Below are 24007 nucleotides of genomic sequence, written 5' to 3'. Positions count from 1 at the left end.
ATACGTGTATGTATGTGTGTGTTTAATTATAGAGTTTTCTAAGGTGGGCCATGGAGGGAGGGAGAAAAAAATAAGAAGTGCAGAGGACAAAAGAAAACTTAGAAGGAAGCACAGAAAAGAAGGATAGTTTTGAAAATATGTAGTATTATAGTTTTTTCAAAATAAGTAAATGGTCTGAAATGGAAATGCATTATTTTATACTGAATCCTCTATGTTGTGCTTTGTACATGGAAGTATTCTTTTTTTGTTTTTGTTTTTGTCTTTTTGTATTTAAGTTTAAAATGAATACAAAGAAAAGAATTAGGTGAGAGGATATGGGATAATTGTGATGATTTCTGCTAAGGGCAGTGGAGACCTGACAACAAATGGTTCCTGAGAGGTTGGCAGCAGTTTCTCAAACTGAATCCCAAGGGTGCTTTCTTAATAGGCCTTTCTCTGTTTGCTCTCCTTCTGCACACCAAGTCTTTACCAACTCTCTGAGTTAACTGTCAGCAAATCACTTATCTCCTGTTTCACCTTAGACGTGCATGAATCCCATGAATTAGTGAATGAATGGAAAAACTTCTTTTAAGCATTTACTGTATTAAAAGTACCATATTAAGTTTTGGGGATATAAATAATTAAAATTAATTGAATTCAGTAAATTTTTAGTAAATGCCTACTGTGTACCAAGCACTGTGCCAAGGGCTGGGGATACAAATAAGAAAAAGATAGTCCCTGCCCTTAAGGAGCTTACAGTATAATAAGGGAAGACAAAACGCAAAAGGCAGCTGAAAAGTGTGTGTGTGGGGTGGTGTGCCCAGCATAAGGACATGATGTTCTCTGGAGTGGAAACCAAGCAGAGCCTCTGATGGAAAATGGGGAGCTACCTGCAAAGTTCTGAGCCCTCTGTAAAGGAAAGCTTTTGTACCCAGCATGTTCTCTGGAGTGGAAACCAAGCAGAACAAGAGATACCTGGAAAATGGAAAGACACCTACAAACTTCTGAGCCCTCTGTAAAGAAAGACTTTGGGAGGGGGTTATTACTTCACCCTCCAGTCAGAATGGAGAGGTAAACTGAGAGGGAATTGAGAAGGTTTTGAGTATCAAAGACTGAGTCATCTACTTGGTGATGAGATTTTAGGTGATTAGCTTATCCTGGGGGAGGCAGGAACCAAGCAACCAAGGTTGGAACCAAGCAGAGGGAACAATAACAAGAATGACCTTGAGTACTCAAAGAACTCAGGTTCTAATAGAAGGAAGTCACTGATAGAGATGAGGGTTTAGTTGCAGGTCAGTCTAGGGCACAGCATCCAGGCAAATGGTAATGCATCTTCTGTAACATTATTTTCATTGATTAAGTCATAGCTCTTGAGTTATTTAATGGTGATGAAAACTTTGGACACTTTCAAACAACAAAAAATTTATATTAAGGAATACAGAGAAGACAAAAACAATGGACACAAGCATTTAGAGCCGAAACTAAAAAGGTATCAACATGAGAACAAGAGAATAGATCTCTCTCAACATTTACCATTGTTTTCATCATCATTCACTGCGGAATCACCCCATTTGAACTCTGTCTGATACTTCTGTCTTTATTGTCATCTGTCCTTCATTTTCGAAGAGGGTCAATGATATGGAGTGATGTCTTGACTTAGGCATCTCTTGGATTTAAGTGAGGCAGAGTTGCACAAAGTAGTCAGTCTTACCCTCTCTTCCGAAGTTATTGAAGTCCACTGGCAAGACAAAAGTCAGGAGAACTGGCGATGGCTTGGGATTCATTGGATGACTTAGGCATCTTCAGTATTTGACTTAAGCACTCCACAACTCCTGCTTTAGGTGCCTTTGTGGCCATTGGAACAAATCATTCTCATCTGTCCATTCTGCTAGGGGAAATCTTCATATGTTTAGGGTAGAAACCCTCCTAACTCAGCAACGGCTTTGAAGCCTATTGGTTACTCTCAACCTGGTTTAACACATCTACAGAGATGGCTTACCTGGCCATCTGGCTACTTTGTATGCTACAGCTTCTTGGAGTCACAGGTGAGCATTAGGTGGCAGGTAGACACCAAAGGAGGATGAGTAGCCCAGCTTGACTATTGAAAGTTTGTGAAGCAGTAAGAAAGATAACTCTTCAAGGGTTGGGGTTTTCTTTTTTTTTTCTTCTTAACATTTTCATATGAGAATCCAACTACAAATAGAAGACAGATTTATTAGCTGATTTGTTTTAAGACTCAGAACAATGACTAAGAGCCAGACGGTACTAGGATGAACATTGGAGGTCTTGGGTTGAAATCCCTAACTCTGTCATTAATTGGCTATGTGTCCTTGGGCACAATCACTGCCCTTCTTGGTCTTTCAGTTTCCTCATCTGTACGGTGCTAGGCTTGTACTAGATGACCTCCAATCTTCCTTCTGCCTTGAAGTTTGTGAATCAAGCTTTTATTCCAGCTAGGTTATTAATGATCATTTGGAATGGCAGTATGTCAGGGATATTAAAAGATGGAAAGGGAGAAATCGAAGAGGGGGCTTCAGGGAGCATTTTTATAAAAATATACCACCAAGCCATAACCATAAAGAACGTGAGCCAGTTCTCCCCAGTAACTTAGGAGTAAAATTTTAAATCCTGACAGGCACTATTCTTTCTAATGCAGCTTTTAAAATCTGAGTCATATGTAATCTAAGTGAAATCTTTTGAATAGTCAGAGGATTTCTTTTAAAAAATGCATTAATAGATATGAGATCTTCAGAATGCTACATGTAAAAGGCATTGCTGGGTGTGAATTCTAAGCAGTTTGACATCTAAATTCAGTATCTCCAAAAAAAAAAAATTCAGATAATCTTGAGATTTGATTACCTGTGTGACCTTGGGCATTCAGTCACTTAACTATTCTGGGCCTTAATTTTCTTATCTGTAAAATGAGGTCTTTGAATTAAATGGGCCTCTCTTAAAGAAGCAGAACAAGCATGTATTGTCAGGCTCATGTTACGCATATCTCATTTATTCCTCACAACAGCTCTAGGAGGTGAGTACTGAGTTGAAAAAACTGAGACAGGCAGAGATTAAGTGATTTACCCAGGATTACTTGGCTAGTAAGTCTCTGAGGTGCATTTGAACTTGGATGTTCCTGACTCCAGCCCTGACCCTTGATCCATTGTACCACCCAGCTGTGTAAAGTCTCTTGCATCTCTACATCCAGGATACTATATGAAAAGTTTTTGAGATGTTTTATTTCACTTAATTTTTTTTAAAAATTATATTTTTTTCCCCAATTACATGTAAGAAATCATTTTTAACCTTTGTTTTGTTTTTTTGGGTTTTTTTGCAATTTTGAGTTCCAAATTTTCTCCCATCATTGAAAAGGCAAAAAGTTTGATCAAGGTTATACATGTGCAGTCATGCAAGACATATTGCCATATTAGTTGTATTTCACTTAATTTATTGACATCACCAGAGTTACAAGGCAGTGATGCTGCCCACGTGACTTTGAGCAAATCATTTAACCACCCTGGGTCTAAGCTTTCCTCATCCTTGAAATGAGGGTGGGGTTGAGCTAAACAATCTCTGAGGTCCCCATGTTCTAAATCTATAATCTAGGTTTGTGTAGGGCTTGTGAACTTGGATGGGAGAAAAAAAGACTTGTCTTTATTTTCCCTAATCTCTAATTGGAATTTAACATTTCTCTTAATTATAAATGTAGATAATGAAACATTAGTCTGAAGAGAGATCCATAGATTTGACTAGATCTCTAAAGGAATTCATGACCCAAAATGATTTCAGAACCCTTGCCTTGTACCAAAGACCACACACACCAAGCAGCTACCCATGCCTTATGTCCCCACTCCCCCCTCCTTTTCTCAGCTGATCCACTGAGCTCCAGTTACTCCATCCATCCATCCTATTCACAGTTCGAGTAATCCTACTTGAAAAATGACTGCTTGTTTGTAGTATATCATCCCCCCTACACACAAGCCTGTAGTATCTAAGCTGTTGCTTAGACTCCAAGCCATCTGCTCTGGACATCTCAACAGCATGATTTCTCATTATCAGCCCACACAGACCGACCCTGCTCACTCAGCTCATCTATTTGTTGTCCCCACAAAGCTTGTTATTTCTTCTTTAAGGCATACACCACCCTCTCAAACTCAAATACCATCCCTTCTACCAAAATGTGCCTCTAAGTCTGATGCTCACAACCAGTCATCTTGGGCTAGTGGATAGAGACCTGGGCTTGCAGAGTCAGGAAGACCCGACTTCCAGTTCAGCCTCAGCTGCTTCTTAGCTGTGTGACCCTGGGTGAGTCACTTAATGTCTGCCTGCTTCAGTTTTTTCAACTGTAAAATGGGGTTATAAAAGCATTTAACCTCCCAGAATTCTCATGGGGATTGAGTGAGGTGATATTTGTAAAACATCAAAGCCAATGTCTGGTACATAATAGATGTTTAAAAAATTCTTATTCCTCTTCCTCTCTTTCTGTGATGTAATAGAATGATTATGGGACCTCAAGTCAGGAGATCTGAGTTCACTTTCTAGGTATATGATCCTGGGCGAATCACTTAACTTCTGTTTGCCTCAGTTTCTTTAGCCATGAAAAGGGGATCATGATGATAATTATCTCCCAAGGTTGTGGTGAGGATTGAATGAGGTAATATTTGTAAAGCATTAAGCCCAGTGTCTGCTCACAGTACATGTTTAGTAAATATTTATTCTGTCCCCCACCCCTTTCTGTTGTATAGTAGAAAGGTCATAGGACATGAAACCAGGAGACCTGAGTTTGAATCCTGGTTGTGATACATTTCATAGCTATGTGACAATGATTTAAGTTCTAGAATCTCTGAGCCTCCATTTCCTCAACTGTAAAATGGGAATAATATCAGTACCACCTACCTTCAAAGGGTGGTTGTAATACAGGCATTTTGTGACTCCCTTATAAAGTACTCCGTCAATGTACATTGTCACCCTTATTTTTCAGCATTTATGTAAAGCACTGAGAAGTCTGACAAACAGGTGTGGGAAGGGATGAGGGAGAGCTGCTCAGACAGTCCTGCTCTAGCCATTGTTTGCTTAAGAGTGGACAAAAGACACTGAGCAGAACAGAGTCTGACTGCCTTCTGGGATTCCTGCCCCTGCTCCAACCTGCCGTCTGGTGCTAGGGTGATTAGGCAGCAACTGAAGTTATGATTAACAGAGGGAGATTTGAAGGGCAAGTTGACCAAAATTGCCCAGATGAATGGATAGATGGATGGATGGATGGATGCATGGATGCTAAGGCACCACCTTCTTGCTCTCATATCCAGTGATATTATTTATGAGGCATGTGTGGTGATGTCTCATTTTTCTTCTCAAGTTTCTAGTACGTGTAGGAGAAATTTGTGTAGGAGCAGAAAGAGACGTGGAAAAGTGGAAATTAGATTGAGTTTGGGAGGAGAAATTTGGGAGGTCTCAAAGACATGCTAATGAGGTGAGGAGTCAAGCTATAGAAAGATTTAGGAAGATCAGGGTTCAAAGCCTTCCCACTTTTCCCTTCCCCCACCAATATTTATTATCTGAACCCCTGCCATATTACTAAGGAGCAGAAGAGTGACAGATTGGCATTGGTAGATGTCATTTCCTAAAAGGGACTATCTAGTGTTTCAGGTCAATCACTGGTCTGGACTGAAAGGGGAAAAAAAAAATCAGGAAAAGAGTTGACCTAGTCACTTGACAACAGTTTAAGGTGACCCACAGAGAACATGTATTCCAGACATTTCTCCAAAATGTAAAAAATGACAGAACAACAATCCGTTAATTTGGTTTTTTTATTTTAATAATTCTATTTCAGTAGGATTGGTTTCCTTTGTAATCCTATATATTTTGTTTTATCCATTTAAAAACGTTACTTTGAGAAGAGGTCCATAGATTTCACCGAACAGCCAAAGGAGGTCTGTGATACAGAGGAAAGTGAATAATCCCTGTATTAAACACAGAGTTGGCCCCAGACATAGGATCACTTGAGTTGAGGTCTCACCACAGGCTATTGACATACTATGTATTTTATGACCACTAAGCAAAATTAATCTGACCAGTGGTGACTTCGTAGGAACTGGTCTCTTCAAGGAAAGACCCCATAGTGCAGGAGAGTCATTATTCTGACCAATAGACTCCTTCACTATTGAATTCACAGATGAAATATGTAAGCATATGTATACGCAAAGCACTGTCCTAGATACAGGAGATAGTAAAACTTGCTTTCACCATCAGGTTGGAATCATTATTTTCATTGTCTTCTCATTTTTAACCTTTCTCTTCTATCATATTAAATTTGACTTTGACTCTAAAGAGTCCATGATGTGACTTTTTGTAAACAACTCTTGCTGAAGTGACTTCCACTCTAGTAATCAATTATTTTTCTGTCTCTTAAACTTGAGGAAGGTCTCCAGGATGTTGGGTGGCCCTTTGGAGGATTTATCAGAGAACATAGGTGAAAATTGCCCAGAGTCAGAAGACATGATGGGGTTGTGGTCTGCACTGTTGTACTTTGAGAAATGAGATCACAGATTCTTTGAAGTTGGAGCGTTTCATGACTTAGTCAATAGTGAGGTAGAGTAAAGGACATTTTTCTTTCTCTGGCTAAATTGAATTGAAGGATTACTTTTTTTTTTTTTTAGCAGCTTGATTTAAAGATGCTTCTCCTTAGATGCCAAATTCTTTTCCTGATGGTACATAACAATGTAGGAACCCCATGACGGTGTTTAATAGGTTAGGTTTCCCATGATGCCAGTCTGAGGTTTGTCCAATTATCTTTTAATCTGAAGCATTTGTAATGTGCCATCTCCCGGCTCATTAGCAATAGTGAAGAGCCAAGTCAGCAGTTCAGTGAATTGAGTGAGGATGGCCAACAGTCATATGGAATCCAAGAGAAAAGATCCATGAGCCTGGAGGCCACATGAGCTTTGAATGCTAAAGGATACTAAATAGAGATTACAGGACTACTCTTTGTTTTATTTTCAGTTTCTTCAGAGCTAAATATCTTCTGAGTTAGGGTTATTTTTGATTCATGAACTGGCCTAGCCAATGATAGGAATTCAAGTGATGCTGTGAGTCTTTGGTGTGCAACCAAAGTGTTTACTTAGTGTTTTCTCCTTACTGGAAGAAATTCTCCTCCGAATGTCACCTTGTTATCATTTATTCAATGACACAAAGTTTTATTTCTTCAAGAAGCTTTGACTGTGGATCAGAATTCTGTCATCTCTGACACTGCCTTAACTTCCTGGCCCTCAGCTTCCTCATCTGTACAATAGAGTTAGAAGTTATAGTCTCTGTAATCTAGGTTTGTACAGTGAATTTCTGGTGGCATGATAATTTAACAAAGCTATTTTATTGTTCATTTTGTTTTTAAATTTTTTCTCAGCTTTTAATCTTGTTTAGTTTGAAACTTGGAATAATGATTATTTATCCTTCATGCCAGATTTCTGTTTCCTGATGTGAGATGGTGAGAAGGAAAGAAGGAAGGAAGGAGTGGAATATAGGTAGGAGAGAACCTAGAATGGGAAAAGGAGTCACTTAGCTTTTAGAAAGAAGGAAGACATTTCATTCAGTTACAGGGTAAATTAGATTTGCTGCAGTTAGACATTTTTATATCATAGACATATGTAGAGATACTTTTATTCCATGACCCCAAAGATAAATTCTAAGCTCATTAACTATGGTGGCACAGTATTAATTGCGAGCTTAAACTTTATCAATGTTTAGTCCATTACAAGCAACTGTTACTTTATATATTACATATACACATATAAAATGCAACTTCATTTGAATATGACTTGTATACTAGAGTGACTGGAACTTTTCAAATCTTTGTGGCTTAGTATGTCCTACTCTTCATGACTATATTTTGGGTTTCCTTAGCAAAGATACTGGAGTGGTGTTTGCCATTTCTTTCTCAAGCTCATTTTACACTTGAAGAAACTGAGGCAAACAAGGTGAAATGATTGCCCAGGGTCATACAGCTAGGAAGTGTATGAAGCCAGATTTGAATTCAGGAAGCTGAATCTTTGTGATTCCAGTCCTGGACTCTCTGCACTGTGGTGCCCTCTACCTGCCCTCTTCACATCCATAGGGTCTCCCCAAAAACTTTACTGAACTTTAAACCTAAAATAATGTAATAAGTTAATAAAATGAGTTTTAATAAGCTTAAAACTTTCCTGAGACTTTTGGGATACCCTATAAGATATGAAGAATTTCAGAGACTTTAGTTCCCTAGTCATATTTAAGTACAGATGAATTTTGTATATATATATCTCTGTGGTTATACATTTGCATATTTATCTAATAGCTGCATATAAGAGACTAAATACTGATAAAGTTTAAGCTCACAATTAAAGCTTATTAAAGCATTAATAAATTTTACAAGACACTAAAACTTTTGGGACACTCTGTCTAAATTGATTAATAGAAGGGTTGTGTGCTTTATGGCTTGTTATTGTGACAAAACAAGCCATATGTAGGCTAGAATGCTTGTCGACACAGGACTTTTTATACAAATTGTTTTTGAGTTCTTTTTACTTGCTTTGCATCAGTTCATGATAATCCAGAATTCTTTAGCTCTCTGCCTTGGTCCTGCCTGTCCCCCATACCTGGTTTGCTCTCCCTTCTTATCACCATTTCCAGAATTTAAAGCTTCTTTCAGGGTTCACCTTAAAAACCACCTTCTGCTTTATTTCTTTTTTCCTCTCTCTCTAAGGTTATCTTCTGTCTACTCTGTTTGTATCATGTATATATTCATTTTACACTTGAAGAAACTGAGGCAAACAAGGTGAAATGATTGCCCAGGGTCATATAGCTAGGAAGTGTATGAAGCTAGATTTGAATTCAGGAAGCTGAATCTTTGTAATTCCAGTCCTGGACTCTCTGCACTGTGGTGCCCTCCATTACAATGTAATTTTGCCCCTTTTTGTATTCATGTCAATTTGCAGATAGCTATAGTAAGTGCTTAATAAATGCTTATTGAATGATTCTAAGCCTCCATTCACTCATCTCAGAAATGAAATGGAGTTGAGCCAGGATAATCTCTAAATTCCTTCCAGCCTTAAAGTCTGTGGCTCTCAGGACTTAATTTATATAATTTAAAGTATGATTCATATCCATCTCTGACCCACATTTGCCCTTTTGCTCAGTGCAGTAAAAATCCCTGATTTATAATGGACTATAAAGAGTTAAGTCAATTAATTTAATAAGTTAAATTAAATTAGTTAATTTTTAAGAAGTAGCCTGGTCACTGTTTTATTTGATTATTTTTGTGTAATGTAGAAAAATTGTGCATCTGATAAATTTAAGTGCCTGGCTTATGAATTTATATCATTTGTATATTTGTTTGCATAGAGCTTGTCGTACATGGAATGGTTTCTATCTGTAATTAAAACTCCCTCCCCCTACACAGCACCCCCATGATTATGATTAATGATTAGCAAGCCATATTTTTTTCATAGCTGAAAAATACAGATTCATAAAAAGAGATCCATATGTAAGTAGAGCATCACATTGAGCAGGGTGTACAATCTTTTGATTTGGCGTGCTGCTGAAATTTCATTGTTGAATATGGCAGCTTGTGGCACTGGATCCATCTGCCTTGTGTGAAATTCTGACTTGTGTATTTTAGTTAAAACCACACATTAGTAAGGAGATTGAAAACATGACTCCACTAAATACATCCATTTCGTTAAGAACCAAGTCACATATTTTATTTACTTAAACCCATCTGTGCTTATTTTCCCAGAAACATATTTGGTCTCCGGCCTGTGGATTATGCAGAGACTGAAACCATGAGATCCGTATTGTTGCTGCCTGAGGAGAGTGAAACACACAAAATTAGCCATTGCTCAGGAGTAAGTATGGATTTAATTTCTTTAAAATTTACCAATGTTTGGGTGAATACCAAGGTCACAGCGTGTTTTGTGGATTTCTTAGCTACAAGTCATCCCCCACTCACAAACACTAAGGAAAAAATTTTTCATACATAGTAGAACACAGAAAAGAGAATCTGTATGAAATTGAATCTTCATTTCATGCTTGTTTTTTTAAAGCATAAGATAAATTCTGTGTATTACTTTTAAAATTGTCCTACTTGTCTGTGCCTCCTGCTGAGTTTTCTTCTATTTTGTGCATTTAAGAAAATGTTTGAGGCAGCTAGGTAGCGCAGTGAATAGAGCACCTGCCCTTGGAGTAAGGAGGACCTCTCAAACACTTAGTAGTGTGTAACTCTGGGCAAGTCACTTAATACTGATTGCCTCCCCAGCCCCATCCCCACAAAAACAAACAACCCCCCCCCCCCCACACACACACACACACATACTATGTGCCAATGGCTTTTTAAAAATCACAGTTGCTAAATGTACTAAACCCCTACTGCTCCTCCCCCCTCAACTAAAAACTGAAGGAAAAGTGAGGAAAAAACTTACAGTTCTTATAAAAATAAACATATTCAGTGAAAATGAATAGCAAAATGCTCTATCCTCAGTCATCTGGGCCAGTGTTGGTCATTGTATTAATTAAAAGTTTGCTTTTCTTTACAATATTGTTTTCTTTATATAAATTGTTTTTGAGTTCTTTTCACTTGCTTTGCATCAGTTCATGATAATCCAGAATTCTTTAAATCACCTCTTTTCTTGTTTCTTATGGAAGGATAATAATCCATGACATCCATATGCCACAATTTGCTCAGCCATTCCCCAGTTGTCTAAGAGGTAATATAAGACAACCCTTTAGATTTTACTTGTTGGCTTTCCTTTACTCCCTCCCTCCCGTCCCCTCTTCCTCTCCCTCTCTACTTTTTCCTTCCTTCCCCTCCCTCCCTTCTTTTATCTCTTTTAGAGTCAGGAAGCTTGTTTTTGCTTGCAATTCTTCCCTCTCTAGTATAGTAAAAATAATAATAATGTAATGATCATAATGTAATGGTAGTGATGATAATAGCTAGCATCTATATAAGATTTTAAGTTTTACAAAGTGCTTTATATAAATATTTCATTTTATCATCACAGCAACTCAAGGGAGTTATTATCTCCATTTTATTAATGGGGAAACTGAGGCAGAATAGTTAAGTGACTTGCCCAAAGTCACACAGCGAAGACCCCTTCCATCCCATCTGATCTTTTTTTCTCTTTTACATTGAATATATTTTTATAACAGATAATTTGTGTGTATGTATTCAGTCTTGCTTTGTCCTTTTCAGATAAGGGAAGTTCATCTGATATTTTCTGCATTTCATTTCCTACTCTAATTCTGAGAAATAGCAAATTCCATCCCTTTCTTTCTCCTTAGTTAGTTGGTGAATTCCTCCTTCTGCCCTTCTCTTTAAATCCGCAGGAGAAATCCAATCTATCCCCGAAGACCTCTTTTTCTTATTTAACTCCCTCAAAACACTTTGAAGACATTTATTTTGTAAAAGGACATTTGCTTACTCTCCTCCTAGATTAGCACTACATCATCATGAAGTTCCTTCTAAATGTTCAAATAAATTTCTTTCTGGATTTTTCTGTATTTATGGTTCTAAATTCCTAAAATGTTTGAAAGTTCTTGATTCTCTTGAAGATTCTTTTTTTCCACCATAGGATTATAATCAGTTTTGGAGGGTAAATTATTTTTGGTTCTAAGCTGCCGTAGTTTTTGCTTTGAGGTATTGTATTTTAAGATATCTCCTCAGTTTTTGTAAAAGCTGCTTATGTTTTATGGAATCCTAATTGTTCTCCTTTGGTACTTGAACTGCTTCTGTTTGGACACTTGCAATAGATTTACTTTGGAGTTTGGCTTTGATATTACCATAACTTTTCTTTTTGCAGGTTTTTTTTGGGAAATGATTGGTGGAGTCTTTCTGTCTTTACCTTGCTTTTTGGTTCTAATAGATATGTGCAGTTTTTATTTATTATTTCTTGAAATTCCTTGAAAAAACATAAGTGTCCAGGATTACAACACTATATCACTAAGATCATATATTATGAATAGGTGGGATTTATACCAGGGATGCAGGACTGGTTCAACATTAGAGAAACCTCAAGCATAATTGACTGTAATTGGCCATCTCATTAACAATAACAACAAAAATCATATAGGTGCAGAAAACCCTTTTTGACAAAATAGAACACTCATTCCTGTTTAAAAAACACACTAGAAAGCATAGGAATAAATGGCACCTTTCTTAAAATGATAAGTAGTACCTTATTTAAAATCCAGACCAAGTATTATCTGCAATCCTAGAATCCTATTCAGTAAAATCAGGGGTGAAGCAAGGATGTCCATTATCACTGCTATTATTCAATATTATACTAGAAATACTATCTGTAGAAATAGGAAAAGAAAAATAAATTGGAGGAATAAAAATAAGCAACAATGAGGAAACAAAACCATCACCCTTTGCATAAGATTCAGTAGTATACTTAGAAAACCTTAGAGAATCAACTAAAAAACTAATCGAAACAATTAACAATTTTGGTAAAGTTGCAGAATATAAAACAAACCCATATAAATCATGAACGTTTCTAGACATTATCAGCATAACCCAAATATAAGAGATAGAAAGATAAATTCTACTTAAAATGACTACAGATAGCATGTAAAGTAGTTGGGAGCCTGCCTGCCAAGACATGTCCAGCAACTATATGAATACATTTACAAAGCACTTTTCAAACAAATAAAAACAGATGCAATCATTTAGAGAAATATTAATTGCTCATGGGTAGACCGAGTCTATAATAAAAATGACAATACTACCTACATTAATTGGCTTATTCAGTGCCATACCAATCAGACTACCAAATAGTTATTTTATAGAGCTAGGAAAAAAATGACAAGATTCTTCTAGAAGAAAAAAAGGTCAAAATATATCAAGGAAATTAGTAGAGAAAAACTGAAGGAAAGCAGCCACGCAGAACCAGATTCCAAACTATTCTACAAAGTAATATTCATTAAAACAATCTAGTAGTAGATAAAAAATAGAGTGATAGATCAGTAAAATAGATTAGGTGCACCATATACTACATTGTAAGGGACCACAGTAATCTTGTGTTTGATAAACCCAAAGATCCACGTTCTGGGTGCCAGAATTCACTATTTGACAAAAAGTGTTGGGAAAGCTGGAAAGCAGTCTGGTAGAAATTACATGTAGACCAACCTCTCACACTATGTAGCAAGATATGGTCAAAACCAGTGTATGATTTAGACATAAAGGGTAACATGAGCAAATTAGGGGATAATAGAATGGTTTGCCTGTCAGATATTTGAACAAGGGAAGAATTTATGACCAAATAAGAGATAGGGAGGATCACAGGAAGTTAAATGGATAATTTTGATTGCATGAAATAAAAAAGATTTTACACAAACAAAACCAGTGCAGCTAAAATTAGAAGAAAGGCTGGAAACTGAGGAAAAGTTTCTCCTATAAAGGTTTCATCTCTTAAATATTTAAGGAATTGAGTCAAATTATGAAAATAAGAGCCATTCCTCAATTGATATATGGTGAAAGGATATGAATAAGCAGTTTTCAGAAGAAATCAGAGCTATCAATAGTCAAAAGAAAAATGCTCTAAATTCCTATTAATTACAGAATTGCAAATTAAAACAGCTCTGAGGTACCATTTCACACCCATCAGATTGACTAACATGACAGAAAAGTGATAAATACTGGAGGGGATGTGGAAAAATTGGAACATTAACACTATTGGTGGAGTTGTAAATTGGTCTAACCCATTATATAGAACAGTTTGGAACTATTTCCAAGACCAATAAAACTCTGTGTACTCTTTGACCCAGTAATGCCAGTGTTAGGTCTGTATCCCAAAGGGATCAAAGGAAAAAAGAAGGACTTGTATATACAAAAATATTTCTATCAGTTCTTTTTGTGGTGACCAAGAATTAGAAATTGAAGAGATGCTCATAAATTGGGGAATGACTGAACAAGTTGGGGCTTTATGATTGGGCTATAGGAAATGATGAGGGGGGGTGGTTTCACCATGACCTGATACAAAGTGAAGAAAACAGAACCAGGAGAACATTGTACACAGTAACAACAATTTTGTAACAGTGATTAACTGTGAAAGACTTAACTACTTTGATCAACATACTGTGATCCACAACAGTTTCAAAGAGGTGATGATAAAAACTGCTATCTACCTCCAGGATGAACAGTGCAGGTTAAAGAATTTTTTTTCACTTTATTTTTATTGCTTTTTCTTTTCTTTTTTTTCTTTTTTTTTTTTTTTACAACATGGCTAATATGGAAATATGTTTTACATGACTTCAAAAAATTAAGAATAAATATAGTGCCCAGGAATTTTTTTCTTCTTTATATTAGGTTATTTGGAAACTGATCATGTTTACACTCTCTCTCCTTGTTTTGTTTTCTAGGTCAGTTTTCTATTTCAGATAACTTGTTTTTTATTTAATTTTTTAATCTTTTGTTTTTGTTTTAAATTTCTTGCAATTTTGTGGAATAATTGCTATATTTTGACATCTGTTCTAGTTCTCAAGAAGTCTATTTCTTTGGGAAGTTTACTCCTTTATTTTCTAAGCCATTCAGTCTCCTTCCAAGTCTTTCCTCAAGAGCTTTGCTCTCAAGCCAGAGTTTGTCCCATCCCATTATAATGATTTATGGAATGAAATAATTGCTTCAAATTGTTCTGAAGTAAAAGCCTTTATGGTGATACTTTTAACTTTCCTTGACACATGCTTAATTGTGAATCAAATTACACCATGATGATATTAAACACTTATGAGATACATAGTATGATTCTAGGCTCCAGATATTGATTACCTAGACTTGACATTCACCATTTTCCCACTTAGGAAACACTTCAGAGAGAAATAGACTGAGGGAATACATGGTGTATTTTATTACCTTGAAAGTATATTTTCTTTTAATTTAACTGTGCAAGGCCTGATGTTATCATCTTGAAGCATGCCAGTACGATAGCTCCATCTATTCCCCATTTCTAAGCCAAGGGTACTCTTAGCCATTCCTAACTTTAATTGTTCATTGTTCCTGCCATTCTGGATATCTGTTTGGAAATGTGCCCCAAAACTTACTAACCTGTCTACTTTTTCTATAGAGATATCAGTTCATACCTGTGCCGTGCAAAAGATTTTTTTTTTTAAATGAGAGAGAAAAGGACTTTTATGTGCAAAAGGACTTATATCTGCAAAAATATTTATTACTAGTTCTTCTTATAGTAACAAAAAGTTGGAATTTTAAGGCATCTTCTCATCAATTGGGAAAATAGTTGAACAAATTATGATGTATAACATGCTATATGTGTGTTGATGTATAATATATAAAATACTATCTTGCTGTAAGAAATGATAAAGGTTATAATTTCAGAAAAACCTGGGAAGACATATATGAACTGATGTAGCTTAATGAGCAGAACCATGAGAACAAATCATAAAATAACAATAATTTAAAATAACATTTCCCACCTCTGTGCTTCGCCTTAGGCTGTTCATCACCTCTAGAATGCCCTCCTTTCCTTTTTTCTTAGAGTCCCTTCTCTTCTTTAGACCCCTTAGTTAAGTATAGCCTTATCTGTGACCAAATGAAACCATGTACATAAAGTATCTTGAAAACCTTTTAGCACTATTGAATCATAACTATCTACTCTTATTATTTCTATTGCACATATAGTTGCTATTTGTGTCACTAGTATTACATTTACTTTATTTTCTGTAACTTTCCCTCTTCATGAGGAGCTTATGCTCCCTTATGCGGTCAAAATTTTTTTTTAAACTTCTTACTTGGAAAATTATAATATAATTTGTATTTAATGTAATTGAATGTATTCTAAATTTCAAATAAATGAATTTCATCTTTATTCAAAGAAATATTATGCCAGGTGCTTATTCTCATTCAGTTAGAATGAGTTTCTTGAGGGTAGGAACTACCTTTTGCCTCTTTTTGTATCCCCAGGGCTTACAGTGCCTGGCATATAGCAGGTGCTTAATAAATGCTGATTCATTGATTGATTATTCAGTTCATACCATCATTGCAGATTAGGTTCCTTGTAGATATGCATATATTCAGGTTGCTTTCATCCTTTCTTTAATGGGTCATGTGGCTTTGACTGTCATTTGCTTTATACTCCACTATAACCTTACTATATAGTGACTAGTTATTACCAGCTTACAATTTTCTGTTATTTTTTTTCAAATTCAAATTAAATAACTATGACAAGTGAAATAAAGGAAGATATTTCTGGAAATTTTATTGGTTGACCCAATTTAACAGTTTCCTGGGGTTGGGAGAAATGTTAGTATAGGCTATATTTAGATGTCTCTTCAATATTACATTTCATGCAGTGAACTAATTTAGATAAAGATGAGTTACATAAATTGAGAAAGCATCCTTTTCCATTTAGGACTATTTTTGGTGGAAATATTTATTTTATAAAACACCCGGATGGATGTTAAACCTCTTGTCTTTTAAAATGAACATCATTATCGTCAGATGTTTTATTACACATCTTCAGAGGATGTATTAATATTTGCCAGATGCTGTAGGGTTTACTGAATTGAGGTTAGATATGATCCCATGAGTGTACAATCTAGTAAGTAGAAAAGCCATCTGAACACAGATATGTTTTAGTATACAAGGATGATGTTAAAAAGGGATGTATTACAAGACCTCTGCTGTGAGACCTTTGCAGCAAAATCTTAGCTATGTAACACCTTTAGGGAATTCATCATTTTAGATAGCTAGGTTTTCTAGATATGCCGGATGGCTAAACACCAGAATGTTTTTATTAAGGGCTTTTTTGTTGGGTCCCTTTACCCTGTACACCTCTCTGTCTTCTTACAGTGTTGTGAGCAGTAGGGCAAAAAGAGTTCATTCATAATTGTGTAGTGATCATGAGCGTTCATTACTACCACCTGGAAAAGTAGCATGATGTATCCATCACCCATCCCCAATTAGAATGTTAAACTCCTTGAGGGCAAGAACTAGTATGATTGTTTATATTTTTATCCCTAGAACTTAGTACAATGCTTAGCCTTTAATAAATGTGTTTTCATTCAACTTCATGATATTTTTTACTTCCTTTATACAGTGAGGAAGCTGAGCATTAGTAAGTGGAAACGAAACATTAGAAAAGTGAAGCATCTTACTCAAAGCCATACAGTTGGTTCCTAGCAATAAAGCTGTACTTGGACATGCACCAAAACCAACATTTTAACCTTTAAGCATAAGGTAGTTTATAAAACAAATGGCGGCCAAAGCCACATGGCCCATTAAAGAAAGGAGAGCAATCTGGGTCTGAAGTAAGAGTCTTGATTCCCAAATCCTGTGCTCTTTGCATTAAACTTCTTAAAATTTCTCACCAGTGGTCCTTTTTCTTAGCGCAGTGGTACATACTAGTCACTTAATAAATACTCATTGTCTTTCCTTCCCTTCTGCCCATTTATAGTGTTAGGTATAATCTTTGAGTTTTAGTACTTATTTCTGGGTGCTCAGAGGCCATTACTTCTCCACCAAAGGTTTTCTTTTGCCTCCTTGTGAGTTTGGAGCAGTTGTGGGATTTTTGGTGGCACTGGGTGGCTGAAGTTTTATTGTATAGATTTAAAGGTGGATTGATAATCTTTGGATTGAAAGATACAGTTGATGAATCTTAGTAGATCTATGTTTCTCAAGGTAAAGTTACTGGAGAGGGTTGAGTCCTAAAAAAACAACTCATTTCAGTATAGAGAAAACAGGATGCTCAAAAGTCTACAGAGTAATGTCAAGTAGAGTTATAGACAAAAAAAGAGAACTGATCTAAAATAAACTTGAGTAGTGAGGATTTTGGATTATAGCACAAGTCAGTTTGGATGGAAAGTAGATTAACTAAAGAGAAAGCTTCATGTCAAAAGGAGCTAATTTCTGCTTTCTTTCTGAGTATTAAATCCTACTGTTTCTTAGCATTTCTTCTGCTTTCCCTTCCCAGCCTGTGAATCCTAGTCAACGAAGAAATGACCCCCTCATACTCCTCAGCAGTGGTCTCACCTCATATCAGCAACAGTTGCTAAATGAGCTTGCAAAAGTTCTTAAGGCTAAAAAGTATACTGAGTTTAATAGCACAGGTAAGTATTTTTCTTAAGTTGGAAAGACCCTTTATACTGGAGAATTACTATGAGTCTGTGCCATTGAAATGGGAAGGTGTATTTTGAGTCTTGAATAAATCTGATCACTCTTTCCTTGTTTTTATTTTTAGTCTGTTGTTTAGTCATTTTTTAGTCATGTCCTACTTATCATGATCCTATTTGGGGTTTTCTCAGCAAAGATACTGGAGTGGTTTGCTGTTTCCTTGTCCAGCTCATTTTACAGGTGAGGAAACTGAGGCAAACAGAGGTTAAGGGACTTGCCCAGGATCACATGGCTAATAAGTATCTGAGGCCAGTTGTATATTCAGGAAGATGAGCCTTCCTGACTCCAGGCCTAGCACTCTATCCACGTACCACCTAGCTGCCTTTAGTCTATACCTATGATTTGACTGTTCTGAAGACTTAGCATGGAAACTCCACGTTCATAGAAAGCCATAATTATTCTGTAACCTTGGTAGTCTTCGTAGATCATAGGCACTGAGGAGTTAAGTAATATACATGATAGTTACCTAGCTTGTACATGGGAGGCTCTATGGCTATACCTCTTCCCTACAACAGACTTTTTCTCATATTCCACTTTAATAACGATGAAATCCTTATACTTCTGATAGAGTTCAAAGCTTCAGAGCTTTATGGGATTTAGTTTATATTTAACTCAAAGAAAACTGGATTTACTGTTGGCAAAATAATATACTTTTGTATATCATTTTGTGTGTTTTATTATAAACCTGATATTTGATTAGAATGAGGAACTCGGGGCATAGACACTCTCCTTACCAAGGCAGATCAACAACTAATTTGCAGTTTTTAATCTTAGAAAGTTTCTTGGTGCATGAAGAAATTAAATGGCTTGCCTTGGGAATTACATGGCTTGGAGGATTTGAACCCAGGCCTCCTTGATTTTTGAGACTGGCCTTCTATGTCATACTGCTCCTCTGCAGAGGCCCTAACATTTATCATTTTAAAGAAAGGAAAGGAAAAGAATGATGTTGACATGTCCCATGAGTACAAAAAGAGAATAAACTACCTTATGCTTAAAAGTTAAAAATGTTGGTTTTGGTGCATGTCCAAACACTGCTTTATAGAATGTGGAATGAGAGGGGATAATGAGCTTACTTCTTGGTAAGTCGTTTATTTTGGATTGTATTTATTTTTCTCTTCCTGTTTCTTTTCTATTCTAGTCACTCACATCATTGTTCCTGGTGATACAGTCCAAAGAACCATGAAATGTATTCTCGGTATCATCAGTGGATGCTGGATCCTAAAATTTGATTGTAAGTATTACCTCTGGTGGAATTACGCACCGAACTATAGTAGACTTGTATTTAACTTTCCACAAGAGATACACAGTCTGCGGCATGTTAGGTAACTACTTTTGAGGGAGCTAGTTGATTTTTCATACCTAGGGTTGCTACTTAGGGGGATTTCTTATAAATTTCCAAACACTGTTATTTAGGCAGAGGGCAGTGTGTGTCCTAATATAGTCCAGGGATCTCTTCCTCCTTCAAAGTTCAGTTTTACTGTCTCTGCCATTCATTTTGGCAACTTCTGTATGCTGTTCCTTACACATAATATTACTTTTCCTGTCTCTATACCTTGAACCTGGCTGTCCTACCTTCCTGGAATGCCCTCTCACTTTGCCACCACCACTTAAGAGTTCCTTTCTTCTTTCAAGACTTAGCTCAATTTCTCCTTTCTGCAAGAATGTGTTCTTCTTGGAGGTGCTATCTCCTGCCTACCCTATATGTGTACTTCACTGTATTTGCCTCAGTTTCCTCATCTGAAAAGTGAGCTAGGGAAGGAAATGGCAAACCACTCTATTAACTTTGCCTAGAAAATTCCAAATGGTGTCACAGAGAGTCATATGTGACTGAAAAATGACTGAACAACAAGTAGACTAAAAAAATAAGTAAAGATTACTTAGATTTATTTTTGTGATGAGTCCCTTATTAAAATGTCATCTCCTTGAGGGTAGGTATTGCTTTTGTCTTTCTTTGAATGCCCAAGGCTTAGCACAGTATACATTTGAGCACTTGATAAAAGCTGACCACCTGATAGATTGATTGAATTGTTTCATTTCAAATAAGATAGGTAAGCTAGTGTCTTAACATTGGAACTCAACAACCAAGCACGTGGATAAAGACTTAATTTTCTATCCAAAAGATAATCCAAATGATCATATCTAGTAGGGTTTTAAAGGATATATATTGTGTGTGTGTGTGTGTGTGTGTGTGTGTGTGTGTATGTATGTATATATGTATGTAGTTTGTGTGTGTATTTCGACACACATTTTGATCCAAACTTGTGATTTCATTGGTATATGGAACTCTCAGTATAAAAATTCCCTCTACAAATGGGATGTTTGATATTTATGATTTAAGAGTCCTAGAGACTTTCCTGGGGAACTAATGAGGACAGTCAGTAAGTGTCAGAGGCAGGATTTGAACCCAGGTTTCAAGCCAAGTTTTTCTGCCTCCTAGCCTGCCTCTGTCTACTGTACTATGCCACCTCTCAAAGCAATGACTATTATTACTAAGTATACTATTTAGCATCATAAAACCTAAAATATGTTTTAAAGATAGCTAAGGATCTCTTTTTACCTAGTCTGCCAGTGAAATAACAACAACAATAATGTGTGGTTACTTAGCACCTATTATGTGACAGGCACTTAAGCCCTTTGCAAAATATTTTCTCATTTGATCCTCACAGCAGCTGTGGGGGAAATGAGGTCAGCTGCTCTTTTTATCCCCATTTTAGAGATGGGGAAACTGAGGCAAAGTTTCACATGTGCATGACTGCACTTCTAGTAAAAATGTCTTGAGTTCAAATTTGAGCTCTTGTCTTCCCCCCTCCAGCCCCAGTACTCCCTGCCCAGTGGTGCCTCTAGTTGCTTTACTGATTTATTATTGTGCTTGATAGAGCGCTGGGTCAGGAAACTTGAGTTCACATTTCTACTTTGCCACTTTCTTCCTGTATCACCTTAGACAAACCTTTTCCTTTCTCTGGACCTCTATTAGTCAAGTGACCTAGGCACCATACCAGACAGAAGGTATACAAAGAAGAAACAAAAGCAACCCTGCCCATAAGGACCTTAACATTTTCGTGGGGAGACAGCATGTACATACAGCTACCCACAGAGTAGGTGGAAGGAAAGATGCTAGCACCTGGTGGGGTGGGGGATAGGCGTGGATCAGGAAAGGCCTGTCAAGGTAACATTTAAGCTGAAATTTGAAAGAAGGTAGGGATTAGGAGAAGAGGAAGTGAGGAGAGAAGAGCACTTTCTATTATTTCCATTTTACAGATGGGAGGAAAAAGATGAGGTGACTTGCTTTTGATTATACAGCTAATAAATGCCTGAGGCAGGATTTGAACTCAGAAATTCTGACCCTATGTCCAGCACTTGGTATTTGCAATACTAGTTGTTTGGTGGCTGGAGGATGATAGTGTTCTTGTTAATAATAGGGAAATTCAGAAGAGAGGTAGATTTTTGGAGAAGGATAATGAGGTGATTCGTCCAAGGTCCCCAAAACCTGATAATCATAGGGTGTTGCCATCAACCCAACCACAGTGGCAGTATTGATTTGATTATGCTTCTAGCACTGGAAAATTGAGGCAGGGTCAGGGTGAAGGAATCAGAGACTACATTCACAATGGCAAAGTGGCTAGGAAGTTCACGAGAAGGATGGCTGCTTAGATGTCATGGGCCTGGGAAGCATTTAACCAATCTGTGTCATGCACATGCAGTTCTGTTCTCAACAGCATGGGAGTCCTTTCCCCCCAAACTATTAGGGAAGCTAAAGTGTGGGTAAAATAGGTTGGGCCAGGATGTAAGTCTTTGATTCCAACCTTTTATTTAAAGAGATTCTTCGTGGGGTAGCTAGGTGGCACAGTGAGCAGAGCACTGGCCCTGGAGTTAGGAAGACCTGAGTTCAAATACAGGCTCAGACACTTGACACATTCACTAGCAGTGTGACCTTGGGCAAGTCACTTAACCCCAATTTGCCTTGCCCTGCCTTCCCCCCTCCAAAATAACAAAAAAAATTAAGAGATTCTTAGGCTTTATTGGCAACAACAAAAAAAACAAAACAACACCACATTATTTCAAGGTGTACTTTGTCAGTGGCTTAGACTCAACCTGAAATGGATTATTTATCCTATGTCTTTTTTTTTTTGGAAAGTTTCATAGTAAAATGACTTTTTTTCCCCAAGCTCTCAGTTGGAGTTTTATTTGACTTGTTTGTGAAATACTTATTTGTACACATGCTCAACTCTTGATGTGCATATACTTTTTAAATGCAACTACTTGTCTCCCCTGTTGGGAGACTTCAGTGATAACTCATGGGGCCTGATGCAGCTAAGTGGCTATAATTAACAACGCTGCTCCATCTGTTCCCACCAGTCCCCGTTATTAGTCTTCTTCAGAGTCATTACAAGTTAAGGATTGTTATAACAAATAATTGGACTCATGCTGGTGGAACATTTGTCTCAGAAAAGTGTTTCACCATGTCTGTATCTTTTCACTACCTTCTCTTATTTGCATATATACCTTCATATATTTCCAGACTGAAGTCCATTTGGCCTTGATGGAAAAAAGTTATCACTAGAAAATCATACGTGGATTGCTATCTGTAACTGTACCAGAAACTTTTTGATCTCAGAAGTTCTCAATTTTGGCCCATTCCTCATTCATGAATCTCTTGTACAATTTCTCTGATCAATAGTCATCTGCTCACCTTGACTGGGGCTCTGTAGGTGCAGGGAATTACCACCTCCTGAGGCATCTTATTATGTTTCTAAATAGCAATAATTATTGCAAAAATTTTCCTTCTGTTACTCTGGATCTGTTCCCAACTGGGTCAAAGCTGAACAAAGCATTTTTCTCTTCTTCATGGCAGTCTTTAAAATATTTAATGAGAGCTGTGATATCTCTCTGTCTTGTCTTACCTGTAGTCTTCCTTTTCTTTTAGAAATCTGTTGAATGCAGCTGACTTTAGCCAACCTTGCCTGATCCCAGAGCTATGAATTGCCTGAGGGCGATTGTGATAGAAAGGGGAAGAGATATTACCACCTCCCTAGCCCAGCGCCCAGTTGTTATGCAAAATAACTTATGTAGAGGCCTCCCTTGAGACTCCGTCCCTGTTGAAATGTATTTATCCCAGCCCCTCTCTGCTCCTTTTGGGCACTACTGTACCTTGGTGCTGCACAGTGACCCAAATTGCAATTCCATTCCCTGGATAAAAGATTTTAGTTGTCTTTACTTTGGTAGTCTGTATTTCAGATGGACACATCCTAGTCTTCGACTCCATTCTAACTACTGTCTTAGACATATTCTTCTTTGTTCTTTGAAAAAGATACTGCCAAAAATGAAAACTCGGTATTCCAGATAAGGCCTCACCAGAGCAGAGTGTGGTGGGATTATAGCCCTTCCTTGTACGCTACCCTTGTATTATTGCAGTTTCAATTGGCATTAGCTGCTTTGTGACACATATACTAAGCCTAGAGTCGATTAGAATCCTAACATCCTGTTTTTATGACCCATCAGCTAGCTTTGGCTCAGTGGTCCTTTATTTGTCTGGTTTGTTTTTTTGAACCCAGATTTGGTTACTAGATAAGAGAAATATAAATTTAAGCAACTCTACAAGTTGCTCTATACACAGAATAAATATAATCAAAGGCGGAAATAAGTCAGTGTTAGAAAAGCTACTGAAGAATAGACTGTGGCTGGAATCATGACTTGGTTGAACTCTCCTAGTAAACATTTGGAATTACTAGAAAAAAGTGACTAAACTCTTTGACTCCACCCCTCTTCTTGTATCCTGAGGAAGTTAAAGATCTCATGTTTACCAGGATCTTCATAGGATTACTTTTTGTGGTGGCAAAGGAAAACAGATTCTCTTTGATTGGGAAATGGTTAAATAAATTCTGGTATATG

General features: G+C 36.9%; 1 protein-coding gene across 2 annotated transcripts in view; it reads left to right on the top strand.

Annotated features, from left to right (window-relative positions):
* BARD1 (BRCA1 associated RING domain 1) overlaps window positions 1-24007 on the top strand; it is a 134353-nt gene that overhangs the window by 85513 nt on the left and 24833 nt on the right. For both annotated transcript variants that reach the window (XM_072617501.1, XM_072617502.1), the window contains 3 exons: window positions 9737-9845; window positions 17919-18054; window positions 19257-19349. In XM_072617501.1, the coding sequence (XP_072473602.1) occupies window positions 9737-9845; window positions 17919-18054; window positions 19257-19349 (338 nt within the window). The remainder of the gene's footprint in view (window positions 1-9736; window positions 9846-17918; window positions 18055-19256; window positions 19350-24007) is intronic.

The sequence above is a fragment of the Notamacropus eugenii genome, chromosome 6 (assembly GCF_028372415.1).
Source record: "Notamacropus eugenii isolate mMacEug1 chromosome 6, mMacEug1.pri_v2, whole genome shotgun sequence".
In the NCBI taxonomy this organism is placed as follows: domain Eukaryota; kingdom Metazoa; phylum Chordata; class Mammalia; order Diprotodontia; family Macropodidae; genus Notamacropus; species Notamacropus eugenii.
The sequence above is the reverse complement of the archived record's forward strand: the minus strand, read 5'-3'. Positions and strand labels throughout refer to the sequence as shown.